The 26,753-nt window shown below is 48.9% G+C and overlaps 11 protein-coding genes across 14 annotated transcripts; 4 read left to right on the top strand and 7 right to left on the bottom strand.

Moving 5' to 3' along the window:
* The first annotated feature begins 247 nt into the window (after nt 1-247).
* On the top strand, nt 248-8,708 carry LOC108035124 (transcription factor E4F1). 2 transcript variants are annotated; one of them, XM_017110555.3, is made up of 5 exons: nt 248-1,265; nt 3,710-3,863; nt 4,208-4,310; nt 5,858-6,008; nt 6,117-8,708. In XM_017110555.3, the coding sequence occupies exons 1-5, from the start codon at nt 451-453 to the stop codon at nt 7,903-7,905; spliced, it is 3,012 nt and encodes a 1,003-aa protein (XP_016966044.1). In that variant the 5' UTR covers nt 248-450; the 3' UTR covers nt 7,906-8,708. The 2 variants fall into 2 exon arrangements, with proteins under 2 accessions (XP_016966044.1, XP_016966046.1); XM_017110557.3 differs by lacking the exon at nt 3,710-3,863 and having other exon boundaries at nt 249-762.
* On the bottom strand, nt 4,308-5,316 carry LOC108035127 (transcription factor Adf-1). The gene is given in 2 exon segments (XM_044094727.2): nt 4,308-5,005; nt 5,067-5,316. Coding segments are annotated over 2 exon segments (795 nt in total). The 5' UTR covers nt 5,206-5,316; the 3' UTR covers nt 4,308-4,349.
* LOC108035128 (trafficking protein particle complex subunit 3) lies at nt 8,578-11,786 on the bottom strand. The gene is made up of 3 exons (XM_017110561.2): nt 11,639-11,786; nt 9,139-9,549; nt 8,578-9,045 (listed from the first exon to the last, which is right to left on the bottom strand). Exons 1-3 carry the CDS (start codon nt 11,675-11,677, stop codon nt 8,959-8,961), a joined length of 537 nt encoding a protein of 178 aa, XP_016966050.1. The 5' UTR covers nt 11,678-11,786; the 3' UTR covers nt 8,578-8,958.
* LOC108035126 (nuclear transcription factor Y subunit alpha) lies at nt 9,687-11,778 on the bottom strand. Its single transcript, XM_017110558.3, has 2 exons — nt 11,639-11,778; nt 9,687-11,480 (listed from the first exon to the last, which is right to left on the bottom strand). Exon 2 carries the CDS (start codon nt 11,399-11,401, stop codon nt 10,193-10,195), a length of 1,209 nt encoding a protein of 402 aa, XP_016966047.1. The 5' UTR covers nt 11,402-11,480; nt 11,639-11,778; the 3' UTR covers nt 9,687-10,192.
* A 296-nt stretch (nt 11,787-12,082) lies between the features above and the next one.
* Nucleotides 12,083-16,280, top strand: LOC108035505 (TOM1-like protein 2). 2 transcript variants are annotated; one of them, XM_017111163.3, is made up of 6 exons: nt 12,084-12,287; nt 13,843-14,294; nt 14,357-15,072; nt 15,130-15,268; nt 15,469-15,519; nt 15,687-16,280. In XM_017111163.3, the coding sequence occupies exons 1-6, from the start codon at nt 12,221-12,223 to the stop codon at nt 15,885-15,887; spliced, it is 1,626 nt and encodes a 541-aa protein (XP_016966652.1). In that variant the 5' UTR covers nt 12,084-12,220; the 3' UTR covers nt 15,888-16,280. The 2 variants fall into 2 exon arrangements, with proteins under 2 accessions (XP_016966654.1, XP_016966652.1); XM_017111165.3 differs by lacking the exon at nt 15,469-15,519 and having other exon boundaries at nt 12,083-12,287.
* LOC108035506 (uncharacterized) lies at nt 16,190-17,113 on the bottom strand. The gene has a single exon (XM_017111166.3). It carries the CDS (start codon nt 17,090-17,092, stop codon nt 16,313-16,315), a length of 780 nt encoding a protein of 259 aa, XP_016966655.2. The 5' UTR covers nt 17,093-17,113; the 3' UTR covers nt 16,190-16,312.
* Nucleotides 17,114-17,355: 242 nt separating this feature from the next.
* Nucleotides 17,356-18,300, top strand: LOC108035288 (uncharacterized). Its single transcript, XM_017110855.3, has 3 exons — nt 17,356-17,545; nt 17,647-17,692; nt 17,820-18,300. Exons 1-3 carry the CDS (start codon nt 17,492-17,494, stop codon nt 17,960-17,962), a joined length of 243 nt encoding a protein of 80 aa, XP_016966344.1. The 5' UTR covers nt 17,356-17,491; the 3' UTR covers nt 17,963-18,300.
* A 5-nt stretch (nt 18,301-18,305) lies between these two features.
* Nucleotides 18,306-21,803, bottom strand: LOC108035286 (transcription factor Sp2). Of its 2 annotated transcripts, none has more exons than XM_017110853.3 (2): nt 21,280-21,803; nt 18,306-21,196 (listed from the first exon to the last, which is right to left on the bottom strand). In XM_017110853.3, exon 2 carries the CDS (start codon nt 21,076-21,078, stop codon nt 19,018-19,020), a length of 2,061 nt encoding a protein of 686 aa, XP_016966342.1. In that variant the 5' UTR covers nt 21,079-21,196; nt 21,280-21,803; the 3' UTR covers nt 18,306-19,017. The 2 variants fall into 2 exon arrangements, with proteins under 2 accessions (XP_016966342.1, XP_043951029.1); XM_044095094.2 differs by having other exon boundaries at nt 21,284-21,803.
* A 91-nt stretch (nt 21,804-21,894) lies between these two features.
* LOC108035287 (SAC3 domain-containing protein 1) lies at nt 21,895-23,305 on the bottom strand. The gene is made up of 4 exons (XM_017110854.3): nt 23,130-23,305; nt 22,897-23,070; nt 22,301-22,837; nt 21,895-22,233 (listed from the first exon to the last, which is right to left on the bottom strand). Exons 1-4 carry the CDS (start codon nt 23,183-23,185, stop codon nt 21,954-21,956), a joined length of 1,047 nt encoding a protein of 348 aa, XP_016966343.1. The 5' UTR covers nt 23,186-23,305; the 3' UTR covers nt 21,895-21,953.
* A 218-nt stretch (nt 23,306-23,523) lies between these two features.
* Nucleotides 23,524-25,013, top strand: LOC108034922 (GDP-D-glucose phosphorylase 1). The gene is made up of 3 exons (XM_017110178.3): nt 23,524-24,001; nt 24,058-24,763; nt 24,820-25,013. Exons 1-3 carry the CDS (start codon nt 23,621-23,623, stop codon nt 24,969-24,971), a joined length of 1,239 nt encoding a protein of 412 aa, XP_016965667.1. The 5' UTR covers nt 23,524-23,620; the 3' UTR covers nt 24,972-25,013.
* On the bottom strand, nt 24,998-26,442 carry LOC108034921 (queuine tRNA-ribosyltransferase accessory subunit 2). The gene is made up of 2 exons (XM_017110177.3): nt 25,288-26,442; nt 24,998-25,231 (listed from the first exon to the last, which is right to left on the bottom strand). Exons 1-2 carry the CDS (start codon nt 26,349-26,351, stop codon nt 25,039-25,041), a joined length of 1,257 nt encoding a protein of 418 aa, XP_016965666.1. The 5' UTR covers nt 26,352-26,442; the 3' UTR covers nt 24,998-25,038.
* Between the last annotated feature and the right edge of the window lie 311 nt (nt 26,443-26,753).

The raw sequence follows: 26,753 nt of genomic DNA, 5'->3' as shown, positions 1-26,753 counted from the left end.
GTGCCTATATACATGCTAAACCAGGGCCTTATACTTTTGTTCAAGCTTCTTTTCAGAAAGTTTCATTAAAATCATTTATTATTGAATCATTAATATTTAAGAAAATCCAAAACCTTGAATTTTTCCATACAAATTTCGGTGGAAGTCTCGGCTAAACGGTTATCGACTTTAGTTTTTGGTATATTCTAGCTAGTTTGGTATATTATCCACTGCGGCGGTATATTTGGAAGACCCCGCCTGGGGTCACTCTGATTCTTATCGTTGTTGCTTGTGCTTTTCGATCGCGGATGTGTGCTTTTCGATCTCGCGATCTCTAATTTCTTTTGCAATATATGTGTATATATATTGCACGGTGACAACGGCGCAAGAGAACAACAACTGCATATATGCGATTTATCAGGCGTGCTCTGCTGAGTGCGTGGGCGTGCGAATAAATAACAATAACGCGAAATGAACGACCAAGAAAGACAGCAACTGCAGCAGCAGCCGCAATACTATCAAAGCGACTGGAAGACGGTTAATAGTCATGGAAACTCGTTATCAGACAGCCGGGATTATGATACCAACTCGTCGCGCAATTCGCTCTCCGGCTCCCCGCCCGCCGCCTCGAGCTCCTCATGCTCCGGCTCCCTGGATTTCGATCGCCCGCTGGCCCAGCTGCTCACCCCCAAGCTGGAGTCGGACGGCCTGGGCATCATACACGGCGACAGCTACAGCATCTACGGCAGCCAGGCGGCGGAATCCACCAGTGGCGAGCAACAGGTGCTTAATCTGGGGCCCACGCTGGACTCGGCGGACGTGCAGGCCTCGTACAATGCCCTGTTCCTTCAGGAACAGCAGCTCACCCACTCACAAACTTACGCACATCCACCACAAGTAGTTGCTGCGGAAGCGGAGCAAGTTTTCCCGCAACCGGATCAACTAACGCCCCTGCCCATGCCCATCACGGTCATACCCATCACATACCATCATGCCACCGAGAATCTCAGCTCCAGCCTGGCGGAGGTTCCACTGATAGCCAGCCTGAGCGAGAGCACCGCTCAGGTGTTCAATCTGGATGACATCTGCTTCACGCTGGAGTACCAGTTCGAGGACCAGAAGCTCGTCCAGGTCCAGCCGCCCACTGTGGTCTCCCTCAGCATGGTGTCCACCTCCGGCGAGGGTGCCACGCCCGCCACAAACTGTGATAGTGCCCAGGGAACTGGAGACCTCAACTCCAGGGGCTCCGAGTCGAATTCCCCGGCTTATTTCACTATTGAGACGAGGTACTCCACCTGCATGTTGACCCTCCTCCGCTGCATGTATCTTCTATAGTTCGTTGGCCTAGGCATGCTATTTTTCAGCTTTCGATCCCAATACCTTCTCTGGTCAATGCCAATTTGCTTTGAAAAATGCTTTAAATTCATAATTTTTCTAAAAATAATTTGATAGTCTTTAATTTCTGGAATTTTTAAAACTATACGTATTGATATTCACACACATATCTAGAGCAACATTTTGCCATACAGTTTTTTAAAGCCAAATTCTAGAAATTTCAATGGGATAAATAAAAATAAATCATAATTCTTTTTGAAAAATTAGAAAGTGATTCAAACTTTGAATGCACAATTAATTAAATGAATTTATAATACGCAGCCTTGCCTGAGTTATGACTAGTGTATAGAAACATAATTGGAAAGAAGAGAAAAGGCTTTGTAATATATATTTTGGCAATATTTTAATTGATAACTGGCCTTGAAAGCGTTCGATTGCCTTAGAGGAATGTTCTTAATTTTAATTTGCCAGTGCTAAAGCATTTGTTGAAAGCCAGAGCGGCTCCGAATAATAATTGCATATATTTCTAGTGTCATTTATGAGTAGATTATTGTCGTATTTGGCCAATTATAGTGGGCCGTCAGGTGTGCCCTCCGCATTCTGACCCCCGCCCAGGGACACGACCGCCCCCCTTTTCTGCTAATTTTCCACTGCCCACACACAAAAAGTCAGAGAGCGAAAAAAAGGAAAACATTTGCCTAGCGTCTGCCGTGACGTGTCCGGGTTTTTTGCTTTTATTTCGCTTTTTGTTTGGCTCCCGCGAAAAAAGCCAAATCGGATTTTCATATTTTCTTCCTTGTCGAGCATTTGTTGGCAAATTTCGACCATTCCAATGTCCACTTCTTACAGCGCAGTGTCCGAATCGCTTGCGAGTTGTTTGCTAATTGCCTGATTTGTGTGCTCAGCCTGCAGCCATCCTGCCCTGGCCACCGTCTCGACTGGGGCATACCCTCTGTTCTCGGCCACTTATAGCGCCTTGTGGCAATGGGCATCATGATGGCTGCATGCCTTGGCCAGGGGCCTCCTCCACTTCGCCTGATGATTGTATCGAAATCATTTGTTTGGACTAAAAATAGTTGCGCCGATGAACGCATTTAGATTTCTACCCCCAACCCCAATCGTCGACCAGAATGTATATATGCATACATAGATGTATATTTGTGCTAGGCGGTCGAAATTTTCCCAAAACTCATTCACACTTGGTGTAAAAGAAGCCGGTTTTCGAGCGATCTCACATTGTAGCGCTGCCATGGTGAAATTCTCCCCCCGAACCAGAGCATTCCCATTGAAAAGTACGATCTGTTTATTCTATTATTTCCCAAAGGGCACAGATCGTTGATGTGTCAGAGGGCTTTGTGTTCTAGTATAGGTTAAAAAACATGCCTCGCTGATAGGGCTTTTAAGTTTTTTGAAGTAGAAGAAATCAGTTTGGTAGGAACTGAGCAAATATTGTGGTGATAAGTCACGAAACCAGAGGTGCTTACACCATGTTTACTCAAATTTCAATAGATATGATACAAAAGTCGGCCGATAAGAAGGGAAGGGTTATTGAAAGTTTAGAATTCCGCGTGTCTAGCTAGGTATAGGAAAATAAACGTGTATTTAGGCATAATTAATTGGTTATGGACCTTCGAAACGCATTCAAATAGTCATAAACTAAAATTGTCTGCTCCTAAGTCCAAATGATCTGTTGTGATGGGGTTAGTCCGCTCTTTGCCACATTGTTGTTGCTCCCGGTTGTTCATTATTCTGTGGTACAATAATTTTTCAATTTTTCACCCGTGCCTTGTGTGTTGTTTGCCACCGCACCATCCCTTCCATCCTCCCGATGCGGCGAAGACGCCTTTTTTGCTATTTTTACCGCCATGAGTAGTGTTCCCTCAATCATATTTCTCATTTTTCAGCACTCCCGCGACTAGAGGGGGCACCGCGACGGCTGAGCCCCTATAGGGAAGGGTCTGGGGGATGGGACCGGGCACGCTGCCCGTCAGTCAGTCAGCCTGCCAGCCGTCTCAGCACCCACGCACTTGTTGTACTATTTCCCTCGACTTTTCTTTATAGTCTCTGTTGCCGTCTGCTATTTTCCTTTTGGCATTTGTTGTGTGTTTTGACCATGACAACATTAAATATTAATTAATCTGATTAATAAGGACCGAAAGGCCTCCAGTCTTTGCGACTTTGTTTGCTGTTTATGTTTTTGTGCTGACGCTCTAACCCCACTAATCGCAATTCGCGCCTATACTTGTTGCGTTTATAATTATATACAAAGATCTAAACGGCCCACTGACACACAAATCGGTTGGAATATACATGCGCCACGCCCGATGCGATTTGCTTGTTTGTTTCCAACTGCAAATTCGATAAATTGCCGCCCCCGCCGGCTCTGATCTTCCAGCTTTGTGGACGAGTACGATCCAAATGAACCGGACGAGGACGAGCAGCTGGCCCACTGCATCCAACCGGGCGTTCTGCACCAAGATGCGGAGGAGGAGGAGGAGATGGAGGGCAGGCAGGACGAGAACGATCAGCTCATGGCTATGGCCTACGAGGTATCCCCAAACCCATTCACCAGTCCGCTAGCCAAGTGTCTAACGTGCCTCGCGTTGCCTAACGCTTTTTGTAGCGACTCCTAATCCTAGTGTTAGTGGAGATTCCGAGTCCGATCCCTGCGATTCCGTCGTAGGCGTGTGTAACCAAGTTTTGTTAACCATCTCGCGGTGCGTAGTAGTGCGAACTAGTAATGGCTGTCCCTTAACACATCCCTCGACAAGACCAGCATGTTTCCATCAGATCGTAATTGTCTCATGCCAAACAAACCTACATCTATTAACCCAGCCACATCATTGACTTTCACAAATTGATATCTAATTGCCTTATTTTCCCCATGACCTAGAGTTCGGATGAGGCTCTGAGTCGCTATAGATGCAACTACGAGAACTGTTATCGCAGCTACAGCACAATTGGAAACCTGCGAACGCATTTAAAGACGCACACGGGTAGGTATCCTTACGTATAGGAATTTAATCTATATAAGATTAGGTTTGGCCAGTCCTCCTGATTTCATCATTGACAAAATTGAGTACTTTTAGTTGTATATCCCTGCGAGAGCTTACGTTGACGCTGCTCAGGACACTTTCCAGATACTTGTAGAAGGGGTCCTGCGGTACCGCTTGCCTTGAGCTCAAAGCATCTTCTATAAGATGCATAACGTCCAAAAACTTGGTCTGAGCCTGATTTAGATCCGGCACAGTAGAGTTGGGAAAACTTGCCGGTGTCGTCGGCTCATTTGGCATTTCATTGCCAGTATGGCAGACTGGCTCCTCCGCAATGAACTCCACGCTGGAGTTATCCAGCTCACTGAAGTAGTCGCCATCGCTCTTGTACTCAATTATGAACTCCTCATGCGGATATTCGTTGATATGCATCTGCTTTTCGAAGGGTTCTTCGTATGCTAGACTTTCTTCGGTCTCTTCGGGAGCCGATGTGTTTTGTCCTCTCTTTGGCCTTCAATTTAAGAACATAATGTCATTGAAGTTAGTTAAAACGGTATGATACCTTCTTAGCCTTATGTGATCCCGGAGGAACTCCAGGTCTTCCACCCTATGAATACTGCTTTGCGTGGGATAGGGCTTCTGAATTTCCCGCACATAGCGGTCCCGCAGGGTCTTCCATCTTATTTGACAATATTCGACTGCAATAATAATATTTAAATATTTAAAAAATTCATTTTTTGACAAATGTATTGTATTTACCTGATCTCTGGCAGGCTTCGGCCACTAAAATCCACGCGTGCTCCCTGTCGGCTTTCGAGTGAATAGCTGATGGCCCTTTTTCAAACAAGCACACGTTTTGCTTGACGCTTTTGATCAACACCTCGTCAATAGAATCCATATTGTTTTGATTATTCAAAATCGCAAGTTTTCGCAGAAAACTTACGCGTTTGTGCGCTGCGTAAAATAATCAAGCGTTATCAAACAGCTGACCCGCCTTTGGCGTTGTGCAACACTGGCGGCTCAGAGGCGCAGGGTAGAAAAGCGGCAAAGGGGATGAAAACACTGAAAAAAATGTCTTGTTTTGCCAACAATGAATTTAAGTTTTTTAAAAACTCGATTTTATTCCAGTTTTTAGAAGAGTCAAAAATAGCACTTTTATCTAAATTGGAACCCTTTATTAATATTATAATGATGTATGTCTTTAGATAGGGATATATATATATTCCCATATGTTTTGAAGCACAATTTTTTTTTTATTTTTATAATATGTTTCACATCCAAATTATGGATCTATAATAAAATGCATTTTTTCCTAATTCACTTCATACTCCTTTTCAAATTCTATGATATTTATATTTATTTTATATTTTCAATTTAATTTAAAAGTTTTTATTTACAAATTTTCGTAAAAATGAAACTATAGTTGAAATAATGGTTCTTCCCCTAAAACTTATTGTGACGTCTCTTGAGGGCATTGTCATACATTTCTACATGCAAATAGGCGTATCTATTTTATTCACCACGTCATCCATTGTTTTCCCACTTGCCAGGCGACTACAGCTTCAAATGCCCGGAGGACGGATGCCACAAGGCCTTCCTCACCTCCTACAGCCTGAAGATCCACGTCCGCGTCCACACCAAGGTGAAGCCCTACGAATGCGAGGTGACCGGCTGCGATAAGGCCTTCAACACGCGCTACAGGTGAGCAATACCAATCCACATCCACTCCGGCGGGCTGATAGGTCGATAGCCACCGGAATAGACCAATGGCTGCAGGGTTTATTAATCACCAATCTACGTACCCAACAGATTGCACGCCCACCTGCGCCTGCACAATGGCGAGACGTTCAACTGCGAGCTGTGCCAGAAGTGCTTCACCACGCTGAGCGACCTGAAGAAGCACATGCGCACCCACACCCAGGAACGGCCCTACAAGTGTCCGGAGGACGACTGCGGCAAGGCCTTCACCGCCTCGCATCACCTGAAGACGCACCGGCGGACGCACACCGGCGAGAAGCCGTATCCCTGTCAGGAGGACAGCTGCCAGAAGTCGTTTAGCACGTCGCACAGCCTGAAGTCCCACAAGAAGACGCACCAGCGGCAGTTGCTCAACAAGGGACGCAAGAAGAGGCCACTGAAGGCGCAGCAGAGGGATCAGGAGCAAAAGGATCCCCGGCAGGAGCAGGAAGAAGAGGAGTTCATCAAAGAGGATCCGACGGCGGAGATGACGGTGCTGAATCCAGGCAGCCACTGCTCCGAAACCACCAGCACGGACAGCGGAGTGGTGCTGCAGACGCTGACGCAGCAGGATCAGTTGTCCAATGTGTTCATCGTCCAGAGTGACGAGCCTTTGATCCTTCCGGAAACATCACAGGCCTATCAGCTCTCCTACGCCGCCGAGGAGGAGATACCCAGTCCGTGGATAGACGCCGGCGTGCTAGTCTCCAAGCCCATCATTCCCATGGCTCCCTTAACGGATGCCTGCGTGGCCCTGCCCACCGAGATGCCCAGCTTCGTGGACCTCAAGCCCACATTCGGCAATGCAGTGAGCGGCAACATGGGTGATCCGCAGGCGGAGACCATGGATGTGGACGCCACCGTGGAGCCCTCGCTGCCCACACCCACCTTGGAGTTGAATCAACAGAATATCGAAGAGCTGCTGAAGCAAGACAGCTTCGACAACGAGGAGGACATGGAGACGGAGTCACTGCTGAACGACATCCTCATGACCATCGACAACAACAGCGCCCTGTTGCAGGCCACACTGCAGCAGGCCTCCCAAGTGCCCAGCGATGCCTCTGGCTTGGTGGAACTGGACATCCGGGACAACAAGCCCACGCTCAAGCAGATCACAGCGGATGCGGGCATCTGCAATTGCACCAACTGCAAGTGCGATCAAACAAAGAGCTGTCACGGCGGCGACTGTGGTGCTGCAGCTGCTCAGAAGGCCACCAGGACGACCACGACGACAACGATGAATTCCAGCGGTGGCAAGCGCATCTGCGGCAGCGTGGCGCCCACCAAAAAAGTGAGTAAACGCGAGGCGGAAATGAACCAGAACATCGAGGATGTTGCTTTGCTGTTGCAAAACCTTGCTTCCATGGGTGCCGGTGGCTCCTCTGGCGGCGGCGGAGGTTGCTGCGGCGGTGGTGGTGCTGGTGCAGCCGCCAAGCCGGCACCTTCTGCTGCAGGAGGCTGCTGTGGCGGAGAGCCCAAGGCGCCACAGCCCGTGAAGGCCGGTTGTGGCTGTGCCCAGCCGAGTAAGCCTTCCTCCGGCGGTTGCTGTGGTGCTCCTGCTCCTACTCCGCCCGCTCCCTCGGGAGGCTGCTGCTCTGGCAACCAGAAGCCAGCAGTCGCTCCTCCTCCCGCGTCGGGCTGTTGCTCTGGCCAGGGCAAAGCGCAGGAGCCACCCGTCATCAGCAGTGCTCCCTCGGCTCCCGCTGCCGCCGTCAAGGGCAACGCCTGCACCTGCAAGAGTCCGGCGGAGGGCGTGGCCAACGGCTGCTGCGTGGTGATCTGCATTAAAACGCTGCAAGCGCTCCGCAAAGTTCTGACGCGCCGGAATCTGAACCTAATGCTTTGTCCACAGCAGAACTAAACTAAGAACTACTTATGTACACTAATCCCGCGACCTACGAAGCCCCAAAGAAACCCGCAAGACCAAATCCAATCATGTAATCAATCAAGTATTGTGCCTGTAAAAAGTATTTCCCCGACAAAGAACCTGAAAAACAGACCTAAGAACCATTGAAATTGTCAAAGTGCATTTAAGCGAAACGATTCAACTATATATGTGATCCCAGCGGAGGCTGGCCGCGCTACAACATACATTACAAAAGTTACCCCAAACGTACGACAACCATTGCGAGCCCCAATTTATCTAGAAACCCCAAGCTGCTTCCGATGAGAGGATAGAGGGCTTTTTGCAAACTGACGGCCACAAACGAAACATTGCCATAAATCCATTGTACGAAGATACGCCGACCTTATCAGGGATCGAAGCTTGGCCAACTATTTGGTATATGGTCAATTGATTCACATGGAAGACCAGACAGTCGATAACATGCCGTCAGCTCCCCTTTAATCTAAAGCTCTTTCTTGTTTTTGTACCTTTTGTTTAATATTTAACACGTTAAATATCTTTGAGTTTATCTAAAACTAACAATTATAATTTATTACTACCCCCGATCCTAAGCGATCCATGTCTTTAGGGACGTAATATTTATGGGGGGTTTTCATTTGTTAAACTGTATCAAATGTAACAGAATACTTTTGTGTTTTTTATCGAGTTTATGACGCTTTATATCATGCCAAATATGAACAGAAACATATTTTCTACTGTTGTCTTATATACCCAAAGTAAAACCATCTGTATAAAGTCGAATAAAACATAAAACTAAACTGGTTGTAACGATTCTTATTGCTCCAATATTGCTGTTGCCGCTGCTGCTCCTGTGGATGTTGCTTGTTGCTCCTGCTGTTGCTCACTTTTGCTGATGATGCTTGGCGCTCCGGAATGTGGAGGGCAGTTCGGAAACCGAAAAACGCAGATTACTAGATGCTAATCTCTATACAGAATGTGCTTTTATTGACCCCCCCAAAGAACTCATAGTACTACGCGCTCGATCCACTGATCCACACTTGTTGTTTTCTAATCCTCGCCAGCTGGTATGACCTCCTCTAGACGCCGCACGAACTTAACGCGCAGTTCCGTCACATTGTCGCCCTTCAGTTGATCCTGCAAAGGACACCCAGCCACACACGCACACACACAAGCCAGACCATTAGCAAACCATGAAATGAGTAAGAGAGCGTATGCCACAAGACTTGCCTGCACGAACCAGCACTGCACCTCCAGCTGCACCATCTCCAGGGCGCCGCGGATGCAGCCGCTGAGTATGGCACTGTAGCGCAGATTGGTCAGGTCCGGCGGCAGCTCGACGAACTCCGTCAGCGGATTGCTGTCGAAGAGCAGCGAGAACTCATCGGAGGCCGCCGACCAGTTCGAGATGGTGGGCTGGATGTTCAGGTAGATGCGGAACGCCTGCTGGACACGATCGGCCGTCTCGCGCATCTCCAGGCAGCGGGGCGCCGAGGTCCTGGCCAGAAAGTCCTCGATCAGTCGCATGCCCATATTGTAGCCGATCCGCTCCAGCTGCTTGTTCACGTCCTCGGCGTTCTCAAAGTCGCGCAGCATCTGGGTGACGAGCGCCCCGTAGGTGAGTGTCAGGAACTCCGAGTTCTGTGGTTTGTTTTTTGTACAAACGAGGAAGAAAGGAGAGCAGTCAGCAAATAAAAATCAATCCAGAACCAGAACAAAACGTTTTATGGGCCGGTACCATATGCAACTCTCTAGCCATTACAAACTTATATAGACAAATAAACAAATCTTTGTATTTATTATGAAATCTTATGTGCTTATTGGTTTCGTCGATTTTTTCTTATGATTTGATTGTTCATTTACACTATTGAGCTCTGCTTTCTACGACTATTCAAACCTTGTTCCCATTTCCATTCAAAAAGTTTAGTTAAATCGATATAAATAATTGCACAATTTGTTAGTTGATAATTTGGAATACATACTACTGTAAATAGCATAATTTTAATAAAATTAATTACAAATCTCAACGCAAATAATAAAAAAACCTATTAGGCGCATAACAAAATTTGAGAAATGGAAAAAAAATGATGTAAATTGAAAAATTTTAGTCTAGTTTGGCAATAAAACCCAAATATTTCGTAATGTGAAATGGCAACAAGGCTGGTAATTCGAAATGAATAAGTACAAATTGGAACCGAAAGATGTAAGCCGACAAGTGGGAAACACAGAGTGACTGGCTTAGGGCTATGATCTAGTCTAGTTTGTGTCTACAGCTAGGCAGCGACTATTCCGATTTGATCGCCGTTATGGTAATGCTTGGCGTTTGATGAGGTGCAATCAGTTTCGGTGGCGCCCTCGCCGTGCCCCGGCTGAGGGTTACGTTGCCACTGGGCGTCATGGGCATGCTGCCGCTGTCCGGACCGGATGAATCCTGATCGCCCTTCTCCTGCGCCGAATGGAAGCGGCCTCCCTCGCCCCGCGCCCGATTCATGGCGTGCCGATGGCGAGATTCATGCAAATACTTGCAGCGCTCCTTGGGGATGCGCGACTCCAGCTTGGCCCTGGCCTGCCGCCGGATTAGGATGCGTTTGTACTGCTTGGCATTCACATAGAGCGGCTCCTCATCCGCCTCGCCCTTGGAGCTCTCGTCCTCGCTGTTCGTATTGGTCCCAGTGGTGCTTGTGCTGACATCAGCGCTTATATTATTGGCTGCAGCGCTGGCAGCCGCCGCCGCCGCTGCCGCAGCCACCGCCGCCTGTTGTTGTTGCTGCTGGGTTGGATTCTGGGCCTGAACCTGCTGTTGTTGTTGCTGCTGCTGTTGCTGTTGTTGAGTGACCACGGAGGCCACTCCCGCGCCCACTCCAGCATTGGCGGCGGCCGCATTCACTGCTGCCATGGCCGTCTGCGGCACCATGATGATCTGCTGACCAGCGGTGGGCGTTGCCTGATTAGCACTAGCCGCGGGAGTGATCTGCACCAGCTGCCCGTTTATGTTAAGGTAGTGGGGAGCAGGCTGGGCGGCCATGGCTGCCGCCGCGGTGGCCGCAGCATTCGGATCCAGGGCGGCAATGGTGGGCGTCTGATAGAAGATGGTCTGGCCATCGGGCAGCTGCATCACCTGCATCTGGGGCTGCTGCTGGGCCGCCGCTTGCAGCATGATCTGATTGGCCTGCAGGGGTATCAATTGCGGCTGCAGACCCGTCGCCGTCGGCTGGCCCTGTGCCTGCTGGCCAATAATGATTTGAGCCGCTCCGGTGGGCAGCATTGGCATGGGTATCACTTGGATGGGCTGGGCAGCAGCGCCAGTGGCGCCGGCATTTGTGGCTCCTCCGGCTGTCGCGTTTCCGCTCACATTGTTGCCGCTGGTGGCGTTGCTGCTGCTGCTGTTATTGCTGTTGTTGCTGGCGGCGGCGGAAGCGGCGACGGCCGAGGCGTTGGAGCTCATTCTGGGCGTGGCTGAGGGGCGGCTGGCGGCGCTGAAATGGTTTTCCATAGCCCGATGGCTCGATTGGCGATTTGTGCCTGTCTGGGGTCGTGTCTCAACCTCAAGCCCTCAACACACACCACACCTACTGGAAAAGCGAATGAAGCCGATTTTGAGGGTGGGTGGCACGTCAAAAGATTCGTTCTTAGGGCTCTAGGCAAAAACTAACCTTACAACTAGGGCTAACTAGGCAGAGCTAACGATACCGGTCCCCCACCTACTGGCCCCGTCCCTCGATCAACTCACCACTTTCTTGGCGTCCAAACGGGAGGCTTGTCGCGACATTTTCCGGCTGTTTACGTTGCGAATTGTCCAGTTGAAAATAGAATTCTCTGTTTTTCCGACTTTTACAGAGCAGGGTTGCCAGGCCGCAGAGGTGAGTCACGACCAGGGCTGCAGGCCCTGCACATATCGGCAGCAGTCACGGTGGAGGGAAACTATCGCAGGAAGTCACTGTTAATTTAATATTTTCAATTTATTTCGTTACTTGATTTGAATTAAACATAAAAGAATGATTGTAACACAAAACCGGTGTGTTCATGAATATTAACAAACAGTTTTATAAAACAAATAATAATTATATTTTAACAAGTCAAAGTTTCTAAATACATTGTATTTAAAACACACAACGCGAACTATCGATAGATTTGATTACGGTACGATGTTATCGATAGTCGCGGGTTTCTATGCCTCCCAAAATCAAAAGAAGAAGAGGCTATCGATAGGTTAAACGAAAACATTTTCGATCCAGGTGACAAAAAGTAAATAAAGGGGAATTTCCACCGCATCGCAAATAGACGGCGCACAGCACCCACGAACTGCTCCACAATGGCTTCTTTCTTCAACGTTGGCGCTTTGGGAAACGTTTTCTCCACTGCCGTTGGCCAGCGCATAGGTGAGCCAGCATACACATACACCCTCGCCCGCCCCCTCCCAAGAAAACACCGCCCACCGGATGCGGGGTGTGTAAAATCGTAACATTTTCCCCAAATACAACGCATATGCGTGGATTTTTGCGCATTTGCATGGCCTGCTGTCTGATTAGAGGCCCGATCAGGCCAGTCCCAATCAGACTGGGCCATTGGAAAATTGAATTTTCACCACTTTCTTCGCCTGCCTTTTTGTTTTCCCGATTTGTTGCTTTCTTTGCGGGCTGTACACACACACCTGCACATAGTGATTTGTTGTTGCCACACTATCACTATGGCAAAGTGGTTATCAAGGCGCAAAAAAGTGTGATTTGATTTCAAAGGCGGTGGCAGCGGGGGCCTCTGATAAGATTAACCCCTATGTGGGTGTACAGTTCCCATTCGCAGGTGTGACTGAGCAGATAAATATGTTTGTCTGTTTTTTATGGAGTTGCTTGCTCACCCCTGGCACGCACATACAAGCACATACGCCGTGCGGTATTGTTATTGATGCGCTCTTGTTTTGTTTGATTGCTTTTTGCGCCCACCACCCCCCGCGCACTGCCCCCTTTTCCGGCCGTAGTAATGGCAATTAGTCATCGCCGTTGGGTTACATAAAAATATGTGTTAATTTATTTCGTTTTCCCCTTTGCCTCGCATTTTCGCCATAATTTCCATTTGCCGCTACACACGGGCCACGCACACACACATGTGTACCTGCACTCGGGCACTTGTATTGGTGCCTCACTAATTTGTTGCTTCACATTTGTTGTATTTGTATTCGCTCATGTGTTGTTGTTGCCCTGCGGCTGCTTTCCGTTTCTTCATATCTCGCAGATATCTAATTTCCTATCCGTATCTGAGAAATACACTTAACCGCTTGCTTTGTCGGGGTTTCAACGAATTGCATTTCTGGCTTTTGTTTGTGCGTTTCCACTTGAGCAAGTCATTGCACTTGTTAGAGCTTAATTTATACCCAGAAAGGTAATACTCGCCACCTGTTAAAAAACTCAATTGCAGCTGGGCCCATATAAACAAACAAAGGAACCTGAATAATTGGCTCAGGTGTCACACAGTTTGTGATCATGATAAGGATCGATCGAAATAATTGGATCGTATAGATCAACAACCGCTGAATAAGCATTACATTATTTTAAAATCAATCTAATTTCGAAATTTTTTATCTTTTGTAAAATATAAAATAATAAATAGTCCTGAAATAAATAAAAATATATTATATTAACATTAGCATTACCTTTACTCTTCTTCTTAAAATTCTAAAGTATATTTAAAAGTTAACCATAACACCTAACTCATAAAACACAATTTTATTATAATAAGCATTTTCTTTTAAATTCTAAATAATTCCAAAAAAGAACTACATATATAAGTAATATCACGTCTTTAGTTAAAGCTTACACATTTGATGATTATAAAGACTTCCCTGGTCTATGAATTACAATCATTAAAATGTTAAACAAATAAAAGTGTTAAATGCTTTCATTTACTTACTCCCCCTTTATCTTCATCTCACCCTTTCAGAGGCCGCCACCGACGCCAACCTGGCCTCGGAGAACTGGGCCGCCAACATGGAGATCTGCGACATGATCAACGAATCCTCGGACACGGCCCGCGATGCCATGCGCGCCATTCGCAAGCGCCTCTCCCAGAATGCCGGCAAGAACAACCAAGTGGTGATGTACACGCTGACCGTCCTGGAAACCTGCGTCAAGAACTGCGGCAAGGCCTTTCACGTCCTGGTGGCCCAGAAGGACTTCATCAACGAGTTGGTCAAGCTGATCGGCCCCAAAAACGATCCCCCAGCTGCCATGCAGGAGAAGGTACTCAGCCTTATACAGATCTGGGCAGATGCCTTCAAGAACCAGCCGGATCTCAATGGAGTGACCCAGATGTACATGGAACTGAAAAACAAGGGCATCGAGTTCCCAGCCAACGACCTGGATGCCATGGCTCCCATTTACACGCCACAGAGGGTGAGTGACTTGCGAAAAGCCCTTACTTTAGCCTTAATAACTCCCCTTGTTCCGCCCTGCAGAGCGTTCCCGAGCTGCCTCCTCAGCTGGTGGCCGCCCAGCAGCACACAATCTCGCCTCAACACATGGCTGCCGCTGCCGCCGCCGCAGCCGCTGCTCCACCCAACACAGGTCCCTTGCACCTGACTCCCGACCAAGCGGCCAAGCTGCGCTCCGAGCTGGAGATCGTTAGCAACAATATGTCCATCCTGAGCGAGATGCTTAGTGTTCTAAAGCCCGGCCAGGAGTCGCCCGATGACTATGCCCTGCTCAACGAGCTCACCTCCACCTGCAAGGAGATGCAGTCTCGCATCGTGGATCTGATTGGACGCGTCCAGGACGATGAGCTTACCGCGGAGTTCCTGCGCATCAATGACGAGCTGAACAATGTATTTTTGCGCCATCAGCGGTACGAGAAGACTCGCTCACAGGGCCAGGGAGCTGCTGTCACTTCGCCTTCGGCAGTGCTGGGCGCTGCAATGGGTCTGCCCGGCGTGGGTGCAGCTGCCACAGTGGCCTCCCTGCCACCGCCGCCCACAACAACTGCTGTGAGCAATACGCCGCAAAGTGACCAGCTGCTGATCGACCTGATCGAGAGCAGCGAGGAGGCCGCCCAATTGCCGCAGAGCTTGGGCCAGCTCAGCCTGGGTGGTGGAGCTCCTGCAGGCGCCCAAAGGGGCGCAGCACGACCAGCCGATGAATTCGATATGCTGGCTCAGTCGCGCACCGATGGCAACCAGTGAGTACAGATGTAAATCCAATCAAGACGGTCTTTTAAAACAGATTCACTCCGTAGTAAATCCGACCTGCTCAGGGACATTCCCTCCGTGGACGCTGCTGCAGGAAGTGTGGCGACCACCATCGTCTCGCCTTACAAACAGAATCAACCGCCGCAGGGCCCACGATCAGCCGGCGATCCGCCGGTGGTAAGTAAAGTGAGTAACTGGCCGAAAGGCAGCCCGTCTAACTAATGGCGTTCGATTTGTTCCCCTTACTTTTTTACCTCGTTTTTGCCATTGATTTACACTTTGTTCTAAAATTTGAAAAACATTTTGGTTCTTCTCCTTTGTTCTATGCAAATTGCGTTTGATTATCGTTTCGATTTTCGTTTCGTTTCGGTTGGCGCCCCACATAGTCGACGAAAGAGAATGAGATCGACGAGATGGAGGCGTGGTTGGGCAGCTCAGTAAGTAGCCATACGAATCGCATTTTGTCTTTTTTCTCTGCTCATCCTAACATGCACACTCGGCTTTAGTTACTCGATTTACATAGTTTTCCTTTGCTTCTTTGCTACTGGCACATAGTACCCGAATACTATAAGACGACTAATGGGTATTTTGGTTTCTACCACAGCACATTGAGGGCATCGAGGAACTGACCAGCTCGGAGTTTGACAAATTCCTGGAGGAGCGAGCCGCTGCCGCCGAAAATCTTCCAACGATCAATGCATCGAACTCTGCCGCCAGTAGTGGCACGACAGGATCGGTGGGGGCGGATAGCTTACGAAAGACACCAAAGAAACCGGGCGCCGAGGAGGATCTGCTCGCCCTCTGAGTGATCTCCGCCTTGAAAGCACCATCATCGGCTACAATTGTTTACTCTTTCAAATGTTATACACACCCTAACATACTTATGCATAACGTCTATATGATAGCAGGTACATATTAACACTTTATGTCAAATGCTTTTAATTTTTACAAAAACTGCAACGATAACTATTGATTATATTCCAAAAACAAGGCAAAAACAAAAGCGATCTTCTGTTGGTCTAATTGTAAGCCAGGTCTACACATACTGATGGTAATTTTATGTATTACGTTAAAAGTCTATTTGTTGTTTATTTATACATATATACATACATTATAAAGCTAATTTATTTTACAAAATCAAACGATCGAAAAGAAAAACTAAAACCAAAACGGAAATACATTTCAAGCACATACCGAAGATGGGATGTTTTTCAATGATATCTTAGGGGATTAAGCCGAATCGCTGTCTAAATTCATGGCTTGCGTGGGTGCCCCAAAGGCATCGTCCTCGGCCTCATCAGAGGAAGTGCCTTTGTTGTTCCTTCCTTTGGAGGACTTTTTCGGTCGCTCTTCTAGACGGCTCTCCAAGTCCCTAATATGCGCCTTTTTGCTGTTTATGAGCAGCAGAAACTTCTTGAGCAGCTCCTCCTCCTTCAACTTGGATTCCTTCACATACTTTTCATATTCAGCCAGGGATGTGGTTTTGTGGTCTTCTGCTTCGGCGGCTGGATCTGCTGGGGGCTTCTGCTGACCAGCTTCGAGGGCGGCATCCAGCAGCTGGTAACAGTTGGACACCTTCCTCAGCGGAACTTCCAAGTACAGCGTCTCGTATCCCTGGCATTTGTACATTTTGAAGAACTGCTGCTCCCCATCCTCCAGCTCGTAGTCGAATCCCTCGACTCCCATGTGCGTGGTCATGGCATTTTTGCACTCGGCAAAGAAGGCATCGTAGGACTGATCCAAATCGCTGGCCGCAGTCCGCAACTCCTCGTACTTGAGACTTCCCCGGTAATTCTGATGGTCGGTGGTGGACAGGAAGTCGAATTCCGCCTCGTCGTCCGTCCAGTGGCTCCGGACATAGATAAAAGGCTTTACGTCCTTTTGACTGTACGAGAGCTGGGAGCGCTGAAGTAGCTTAACCACAAAGGTGGACATTGCCAGAAATATTCGAGTTTCACAATTATTTGTAAACAATTTTTGCGCCGCGAGTTTCGATAACCCGATATCCATCAGCTGTTGTTTGTTTTTCTTTTGATAAGGAGGGTAATCGAGTGCTGAATTGCTGAATATCGGTCTAAAGTTGTAAGCAATTGCGAAAATAAAGTGCTATTATTTTTTTGGACAAATTGATTAGTTATTAATTTGTGCTTCATAGGTTCAGGGAATCCCCTGCACATTTATAATGGTTAACCTCTTCGATATCGATAGACAACTCGAGTCAGGGTGCCAGCGCTATGAGTAAACAACCCGACAACCCTGCTGCTAGTACCTTCCGCGAACACTGTCCAACACTGGACCCGTACCCCGTTTAAGTTAGTGCAAAGCAGAGGGTGAAATTGAAAATTAGACGCCCCGCGCCCCTATTTGTTTATCCTATTTTTGCCGTTCAAACCAACCAATTCAACCGCAATGCTCGACAACCTCGTGGAGTTCGCCAGCTACTGGTGGTTCCGATACCTCATGGTGCGTAATGGCCATAAAATCACGCACAAATTCCACTTGAGAAGCTGCGCTCGCTGTGATGCGAACATTGATTAAATTATTGTTTATTGCCTATCTTGCAGGTCACCGAGCTGTACATGGTGGAGAAGTGGGAGCGCATAACGATACGTGAGTGTTGATCTACTGGGCAAGCACCAAACCCTCGAGAACCCCTCGGGAATATCCGGGATTCGTCATGCTTCAAGAGAAATTTCACGCTTATCAGGGGCTATTATTGCTCTCGTTTCTTTTCCAGACGTTATTTTCATGGTGCTCTTCTGCGTGTTCTGGTACTTCAACTACTCCGTACTGCTCTCCCTGGCCGGGCTAATAGGCCCCAGTGGCTCGATGGCCGATATTCTGCCCGCGGTTCAGGGGCAGGGCATCAAGGTCACGTAGAAGACCCCCGCGACCACCACCCGTGCGTACTGCTATCCGTTCCAATATCCAAAGTAGCCGCGTATCTGTACCTCGTCGCGCGAAGCTTTATCTAATCCGCACGCTTTTTATACACCGCAATCAATCAATGGAACGAAAACTGAGGCGACACATGTCCCAAGGGGCGATCTAATCGCCTGCCGATCCGAATCTGAAGTGGGCAACGCACGGCAGCTGTCCCACCAAAAGCTGCCTCACCGTTTAAAGTAGTTATCATCTAGATGTAGTTACACGTTTAAAGTCATCGGTAAATAAATCCAACGCTTACACACACGCACTGTGAAATAGTTCAAAAACGACGATGTTGCATTGTTTTCTTGGTTTATTATTGTTTAATTTTGAAGAGGTATTCCCTTGTTTATTCCGACTTAACTGATGTGCTTCCATTTGTGAATTATTTGTTAGCGCCAACAGACGTTGAACTTGCTAAATCCGTACTTCAATGCTCTAAGTGTTACAATTCATTACAAAAATATATAGATAGCCTATGGTTGTGTATGCGTACTGAAGAATGGTAGAACTAGTTTTGTGTATTTTTCTTATTAGTTTTCTTTTTTGTATGTTTGTTTTGCTGTAGAAAAGAACGTGCGCTTTTTGTTATTCGAGCGAAGATCGCACACGGTTAGGATCAGATCGAATTTGGGGCTTATATGGGGAAGGGCAGTTTGGCTTAAATTTTCGGGGTGACGGAGGGGGCTCGCTTAGCCTACGCTACAAGCTAATCTCTTAGAACTGCTCTTTATCCGGTTTTCCATCCATGCGGGAAATAAATCAATGGCTACCATCTAACTTCCCTTTGCACTGCAAGCCTATTTTGTTAGAAAAAGTTCTTACGCTAATTACTTAGGGGGCGGGGAGCAGGCGGATGTGCTCACCAGGTGATAATCCCGTCCTGTCGCTCCGCTCGTTAGGTTACAGATACAGATAAAAACTGGCTACAACTAACTGTACATTCTGGCCAACTCGGCGGTGCCGCCTCAGGCCAATACCAGCGATACATTTATGCGCACTACTAGTTAGGATGTGGGGGACGTGCCATCCAGCAGCACCGATGCCATCTCCTCGTTCTGTTCCACGTACACCAGGCGCGGATCCTCGCCAAACTCTAGCCGCCCGTACCTGGCCACCAGCGGCGTCTTATTGCTGCTGCCGCTGCTGCTGTTGTTGTTATTGTTGCTGTTGTTGTTGTTGTTCACAGTCACCTGCGGCGCCCTGGGCCACTTTCGCTTGGGCTTCGTATGCGTCAGCATGTGCGACTTGAGGTTCGTTGACTGGGCGAAGCATTTGGAGCAGCCGTCGATGGGACAGTGGTAGGGTCGATCGCCAGTGTGTATCCGGACGTGGGTGCGCAGATTGAAGTCCAGCGAGAAGCGCTTGCCGCAGCCCTCGAAGGTGCACTCGAAGGGCTTCTCGCCGGTGTGCACCAGCTGGTGGCGCTTCAGCTTCGAGCTCTCCACGAAGCTCTTGCCGCAAACGTTGCACACATGCCCGCGTGGTCCGTGCGTGTGCATGTGCTTGCGCATGGCCGAGTGGTTGCGAAACTCCTTGTTGCATCCGCGATGGGTGCAGCGAAACTTGGGCTCCTCATCCTCTTCGCCGGCAGCGCCTGCTGCTCCCGTCTGATTGCCGGACGCCGTCTGATTCGGTACTGCTGCTGCTGATTTGCTGACTATTGTGGGCCGTGGTCGGCCTGTATTACTGGAAGCCACCAGGGGCGGTGGAGGCGTCGGTGTCCCCACCTGAGCCGCCGCCGTTAGTTGCCTCTTGGTCACCTTCGACTGATTGCCCGCACTTTTCAGTCGCACATTGGTGCTGCTGTTCTGTAGCACCAATTTGGGGAGAGACGCCTGCGGAGTCGTGACACATCCATTGGCCTTCGTTAGCGCAACCGGCACAGGAGTAGGACCAGGTCCCAGTGGCTGCATCAACTCCACATTGTTCGGCATGTTCTCAATTAGCTCGATGTTGCCGTAGGCCTCTTCCAGCTGGTTGTCCGCGTAGATGAACTGCTCGCTTAGCGGCTGGCTGTCCTCTTCGCCTTTGACATCGCCCATAAATGCGTTCACCACCTCCTCCACGTCCGTGACCGCAGAGGCACTGAATGGGTCGGGCAGGATGACGTACTCGTTGCCAATGCCATCGCTCAGCACATCGTGGATGCGCTCGTCAATAATAAGCTTTGGCATGCTGGTGGAGCCCTCGTTCTGGGCGGCGGAGGCGGATGTGGCGGCTGCAGAGCCCGGTGGTTCCTCCAACTCCTCCTCCTCTTCCTCATCCTCCGAGTTCAGCGATGACCACAGAGTGACATTGAACTCGTCCTGGGTAATGCGTATGGGTACCTTTGTTTGCTTCCAGCGCTTCGCGGCCGAGTTCCCAATGGGCCCCTCCACACGACTGCTTCCAAATAGCTTAAAGTCCTGCAGCTGACCATTAGAGCTGTTTGAATCATCGGCTGCCTTCATGTAGAAGTCGCTCTCCAGCTGCTCCTCCTTGATGTTGGTGGCCTCAATGGTGGTCAGCATCTCGGAGGCGATCTCGAAGGCATTTGTCATGGCCGGCGTGGAAGCCTCATCCTCTTGCTCGGCCTCCTCTTCGCCATCACCGTCGCACGAGGAGGTCATGTGTTGTCCATCACCATCCTCCTCGATGAACTCCTCGTCGTCGCTGGGCTGCTGCATGATAATGGGCGGCGGCAGGGCATCCGCTGTCGCCACTGTGACCGATGTGAGCCTGTCCAGCCGATCCACCGGATAATATTCATCGTACTCAAAGAACTCGGCGCTGTCCACAACGATATTAGCATCATCATCATAGTCGTCGATGATCTCCTCGATCAGGAAGCTCTCGTTCTCCTCGCCCATCGGGTCGCCCGCCAAACCAGTGTACGGATCTTGCTCGACAATTGTGCCCGCCACCGATGGGATGAAGTACGCCGACGGGTTGGCCGGTTGCAGGGGCAGCGGCACCGCCGCCGCGGCCAGAGACAGATTCTTTACAATGGGCGCCCGGAGCTGGTGCAGCTGCGGCTGGAAGTTGCCACCAACGCCAACGCCGACGTGATGATGATGACTTGTCATCGCGGCTGCTCCGTCGTCTCTGCCTCTGTGTCTGTCTGTCTGTCTGTAACCGCGCGCGCGTGTGTGTGTGAGACAGTGTGTGTGTACCTCCGAGTGTGTGCGAGAGCGTGCTGCGAGACTAAAAAAGAGGTGGGCAATTAGTACCTGGCCAAAAATCCGTATCCAAGATTCCCCCTGCCAAGGGGGCAGCGAAAAACGTACATACTTGTTTTTGTCGGTATTGTTGTACTGGGCCCCCTCTTCCTCTTCTGTTCCTACACCCCTTTTCGTGGCCTTTTTTGCCTATCGTTTATTGTGCGACGGCGACGGCGGCGGCAGACGGCGAATGATGCGTACCGCTCGCTCCGCCCGCCACGCTCCTGCTGCCCAACGGCGGTTTGATCCTCGACTCGGTGGACCACTGGATCCCGCTCACCTCGGGCAGTGTAAATATTTTGAATTTTGCCGGTAAATATGGCGGAATTGTATTTTCCAGAAACGGCTCGTTACTTTCTCTCGCACTGAGTGTGTGTGTGTGTGCGACTGAGGAGGCAACGACAGGCGCCACAATGCAACCCTGCGCGCGCTTTGTGTATATCTCAGGCGGTATATATAGTTTGAGTCACTAATCTGCCTCACTTCCACTCTTAAATTAACACGATTTTATCAACAATTACCCTGCAGTAATTGCATTTTATTAACCGCGAGTTGCTTAAAGCATTTATTGGCTGTAAATACGGCGGCGTTCTGTCTATCGATAGGCGATAGGTTTGTTGTTCTGCCAGCAGGGTTGCCATCCCACACAAATCAAATGCGCAATAACAAAAAATAAATAAATTAATTACCATGGTTTCAATTTACTTATTGTCTATTTACAATTCTGTGTATCCAATTAACTAGTTTAATTTCTTTAGCAACAGGACTTCGGGAAGATAAATACGCTTCAGCTTTGACTCCACAAAGCGCTCGTGCTGGGGTTTCAACAGCTCGGCACTGTGGTTGAAATCAGTCTTATTAAAGTGCACCGCCTTCCTGTCGGCACTCAAGGATATGCCGTAGTGCCGGCACTGATCCTGGAGTCCTGCCGGCCCGTCGATTAAAAGCATACGCAACAAGTAAGGAACCGGCACCGTGAGCTGCTTGTTGTAGGCATGCGTGAAAATCTGAAGCAAACTCCTGCAAAAAACATCAAGAATTCGCAAAATCAATCGGTTCTCGGTGGAGAATAAAAGGTTTATAGTACCTTCTTATGGCCTGCAACTTGGTGGCAGCTAGGGCACACAGAACGTGGGGCAGTTGCGGCAAAGCCATAAGCACTCTGTACAAGTTGCCCTGTTGAAAGGCCAAACAGACCCCGAAACACAGCTTAAAGGTCGCATCCTGACGCACAAAGTCCGGTAGGCTGAGGGCACGATGAAAGGACTCGGGCGATCCCAGATTGAACACCTGATACAGGCACTCTATGAAGCAGCGTCGCTCCAGCTCACGGATAGTGGGCTCTGCAGAGGATTCCTGCCCGTCCAGTTCCTCGTAACAACAGAGCACCCCCGTGAGGCACTCCTGCAAGTGCTGGTTGCATATCTTGGGATCGAACTTCTCGATGGACTCCTCGCACAGCCGATAGCGACTGTAGGCCAGGAACATTACGATGGGCTCCAGCAGCCGGATCTTCTGGCGGGCATCGTACATCTGTATCACAATCTCACGGCGTACAGCCCTCAAGCGATCGAAGATGAAGTCGTAGACCTGGTGGTAGGGCTTTCGAGTGTCCAGGATTATGCTGTAACCGTCCTCGATTAACACTGCTCACTTGGTTGTTCTAACACCCAAAATACTTGCTCTTTAAGGAGGTACTCCACTGTTTTGGTTAGAGCCGCCTCCGTGCGCATTTCCTTGGCCAGCGGCATCTTCACATCAGCGGCGGAGCGCGTGAACTCCTTGACCAGGACTCCAGGAGTATTCTTCTGGCCATTCTTCAGCTCGAAGTAGTGCAGCAGCTTCTCGCGAATGCGCCTGTTGATATGGAAATATGTAATTATGTTTTACTGCGGATTATGAGTTCAGACACCCACATTTTGGCCTCCCCAGCGGGACAGAAGCTTTCGCAGGAACCTCGAACTTGGGCCATTTGTTTATAAATATTTCGTACACCCGCACAAACACACCAGGGCTGAAGAAATCGTTGATCAGGGGTGTAGCAAAGTTTTTTTTAGGGGCCACAATTTTTTTTAATTCTCCAGTTAGATTTTTGAAAAAAAGATTGCTATTTTTTTCGTTTTCCTTGATTGTTTTTAGTAATAAATAATAGATAACCTACCACTAAAACGTTATATATTGTATGGAAAGACAATATATTTTGTTAACGAAACTGGATCTAAGCAAATTGCTTATGAAATCATAATTAACTTTTATATTTAATTTAAAACGAACCTCGTTTTTTAAACCCCCTTGCCACGCCGCTGAAGTCAGTAATCAGCTGTTTAGGGGGGCCGGGTTGTCAGGTTGTCTCGGCTTTAAAATTGTAGTAAATTTCCGTCTTGTTTTTTCCGCCTAGCTCATCGGAATGTTTTCAAGACGTTTTGGAGCCTTCCTACGAAACAAGCACCATGTTTTTAGGAAAATACATGCCCACTTCCGGAGTTTCCTTGCCGCCGGCTTCAGCAACAGGTTTTCCCTGAGGGTGACAACTCTGCTACCCCTGGTAATCCTCCGATCCGCCGAGTGCAGGCAAAAAGATGGTCAGGAGGTGAGGCGACCGGGCCGGAAGCGAACCATGAGCAAGGTCAAGTACGAGACGAGTCTGGAGGGCAGGGCGCAGCTCTACCTCAACGCCATGAAGGTACGGTGGGAGCAGCTGCACAAGGTGCCCGGGCTGTTTTCATATCAATTGCAGAAGTCCCCTCAGAGCCGTAAAATACCAGGCTACTGGGGCTTCTACACGGAGGTGAGAACTTTATCCTTGTTCAGTAGTGATCTGTTTAAACCCATCTTCTCCTCCAGCTCAATGCAGAACGTTCCCTCAAGCGCCGCCGTCCGCAAACCATCGAAAACCTCAATCCAACCTTTAAGCCCCTAATGTTCAACTTCAACAAAGTGGATGCTCGGGAAGTAATCATGACTATTGATGATGCCTACGGCAGTCCCGAAGTCCAGATGATCATCAACAAGAGTCCCATCACCAAATATCATACTCTGATCTGTCCGGAGGTGAAGAAAAACCATGTCCAACGAATAACTCGCGAGGTACTAGAGTTCTGCATCACCTTTATGCGGAGTATAGACGACAAGGACATGCGCATGGGCTATAACAGTCCTGGTGCTCTGGCTTCCGTCAATCACCTCCACTTTCATCTGCTCCAAATGCCCCAGGATCTGTATATAGACCAAGTCCCTCTGGATGAGCTTGCTGGTGATTATGTCTATCGTTTGAGCCGTAGGGCTCCAACGGAAGGCATATGTATAGTATTCAAAGACAAAGATAACGATGAGCAGGTGGCGGAGAAGGTGGACCAGCTCTACAAGCTGGCCATGTGGATGTGCCAGAACAACATGCCGCACAATCTGTTCATCACTCAGGATCGGCGACCTGGCCAAAATGGCAACGTTCAGGTATTCGTGTTCGCCCGCTCAGAGTACTGCGTTAATAAGGATTTAGCGGACTTTAATGTGGGCTTCTGCGAGTTGGCTGGTTACATTCCCCTGCCAGGTGAGAAAATCACTCATAGTTCCTAAAGTATATTCGCAAACTGTTATCCCTAACAGATCCCGATAAAATGGAGAATCTGACAGAACTGCAGGTACTCTTCAGGATACGCACTGTCACAGGTGATGCTCCAAAGGCTTTGTACGAGGAAATAACGCATATTGTCGAGGGACGAGAGCAATCACTTTGGGACCAGCCGTTGACGATATAGTTCACTTGAATTAAACAACCAGAGGCTTCTTTGTAGACTAAATTTACTGTTTGGTTGGTCTGTCAGGTCACACAGCTGGTGCAGCAAATCCCTTGCCCATGGTGGCCTTGCTGATAACTTTGGTGTTAGCAGCAATGGAATAATCCACCTGGGATTGGCCATTCTGATTCCTCACAAGCTCCGTCAACTTCGGCAGCGAGTCTTTGGCCACACTCTGACGAATTGCCTCGAAAAAGGCCATGTAGTGATGCAGGTTGTGACTGGAGAAGGTAAATAAATCAATGCAGGCCTTGATATTTCAAGATAAACCACTTACATCATTAGTAATATGGGACCCAGGAGCTCGTTAGTCTTGTACAGGTGATGCAGATAGGCACGCGTGTGTTTCTGGCAAGTCAGGCAACTACAGTTGCTCAGCAGTGGCCTAAACTCCTCCTTGATAGTTTCATCCGTTACGTCCAGGAAAGGCACGTGCTCCACTGCATCCTGCACAAAGCCGAATGTCAAAGCCTTGAAGTTTAAGGAAGCGCAATAGGCGTAGGAGGTGTCAAACACATCGATTCCCTGGCGGATGAGCTCTAGAACTGTTAGGGGCGTGTAAGCGCCCGGCATTATCCTGGGCTTGTCCTCTTCCAGCTGCTTAACGCAGTACTCTACAATGTTCACAAGTTGGGAAGACTCCAAAGTAGTGGCCGATAAACCATTTGTGTGAAATCCCTCCAAAATGTAACCACCATAGCTGCCCGCAGGCTGTTCCCGTGCATGCTTGATGGACTGCGTCCTGGCAAAGGTGCTGTAACCGCCCACAATAGGAGCTAACAGAGTGGACTCCACCTTGCCGCGCTGCTCGTAGATGTAGTGCATAAACTTCTCCGTCCTATCGACTGATTTCTGAACCCTTTTCTTCGCACTCTCCGCATTTGTGTCCGCATCGCTAAGTCCCTGGTAGATGTCTGGCTTAAAGCTGGCCACTATTTCCATGTACCGCTCTGGGGTGACCGATTCCTTGCCCCTCCTTGTGAAGAGAGGCTGTACATCGCGATCGTTGCCACCCGTAGGCGTTGCTTCACAGGGATCTCGCAGCAGAAGGATGTTCAGGTGTCCGGGGAATCCCACGTAGTCGCTCAGTCCGCGATCGCCACTGCTGTGCCATTGCGTGAGTGCCTCGGTCATTTGGTCCATGGTGGACAGCGTGAACTGGAGCACCTGTGGCTTCTGGCTGACATGACTCTCGAACACATCTGCACTGAGCCACGGGATGCTGCCGCCTTTAGTCGTCTGCAAAAGAAGCGGAGTCCTGAAATCGGGTCCTCCATCCTTGATGCGCAGTTGGCCCAGTCGGCCTGAATTTTTGCTGATGCTCTCGACTGCGAATTTCATGGCGGGCTCCTGTTTTTATTTATCTTTGGAATGATTAATACCAAACGCACGTTTCAAGCGGTCACTGATATCGATAGTCAACAGTGATGGCAGTTCTGCTAGAATTCGCTACCGGTGATGGCAATGTTTTTAGCCAGATTTCGCCAAGTCTTATTTAATTTACAGGTGTTTCAGCTTTAGTTATGCACAGCGGAAATTCATTCAGAAAAGTTATACCACAACTGAATAATAAAATCTATTGTTTTCTAGAAGTTTGAAACCAACCTAAAGATCGAGGTGAAACGGAAAACGAGAACCGCCTAAATTTGGAAAGCAAACTTTTCATGTTAGACAGTCTGGCAACGCTGGTCGCTTGGCGCCCCTGTTCTCCTCGTTCGTGTTGTTGTTTCCCCAACGCTCAGT

Source organism: Drosophila biarmipes, chromosome 3L, assembly GCF_025231255.1.
Source record: "Drosophila biarmipes strain raj3 chromosome 3L, RU_DBia_V1.1, whole genome shotgun sequence".
Lineage (NCBI taxonomy): Eukaryota > Metazoa > Arthropoda > Insecta > Diptera > Drosophilidae > Drosophila > Drosophila biarmipes.
Note: the sequence above shows the minus strand (reverse complement) of the source record. Positions and strands in the feature narration are given on the sequence as shown.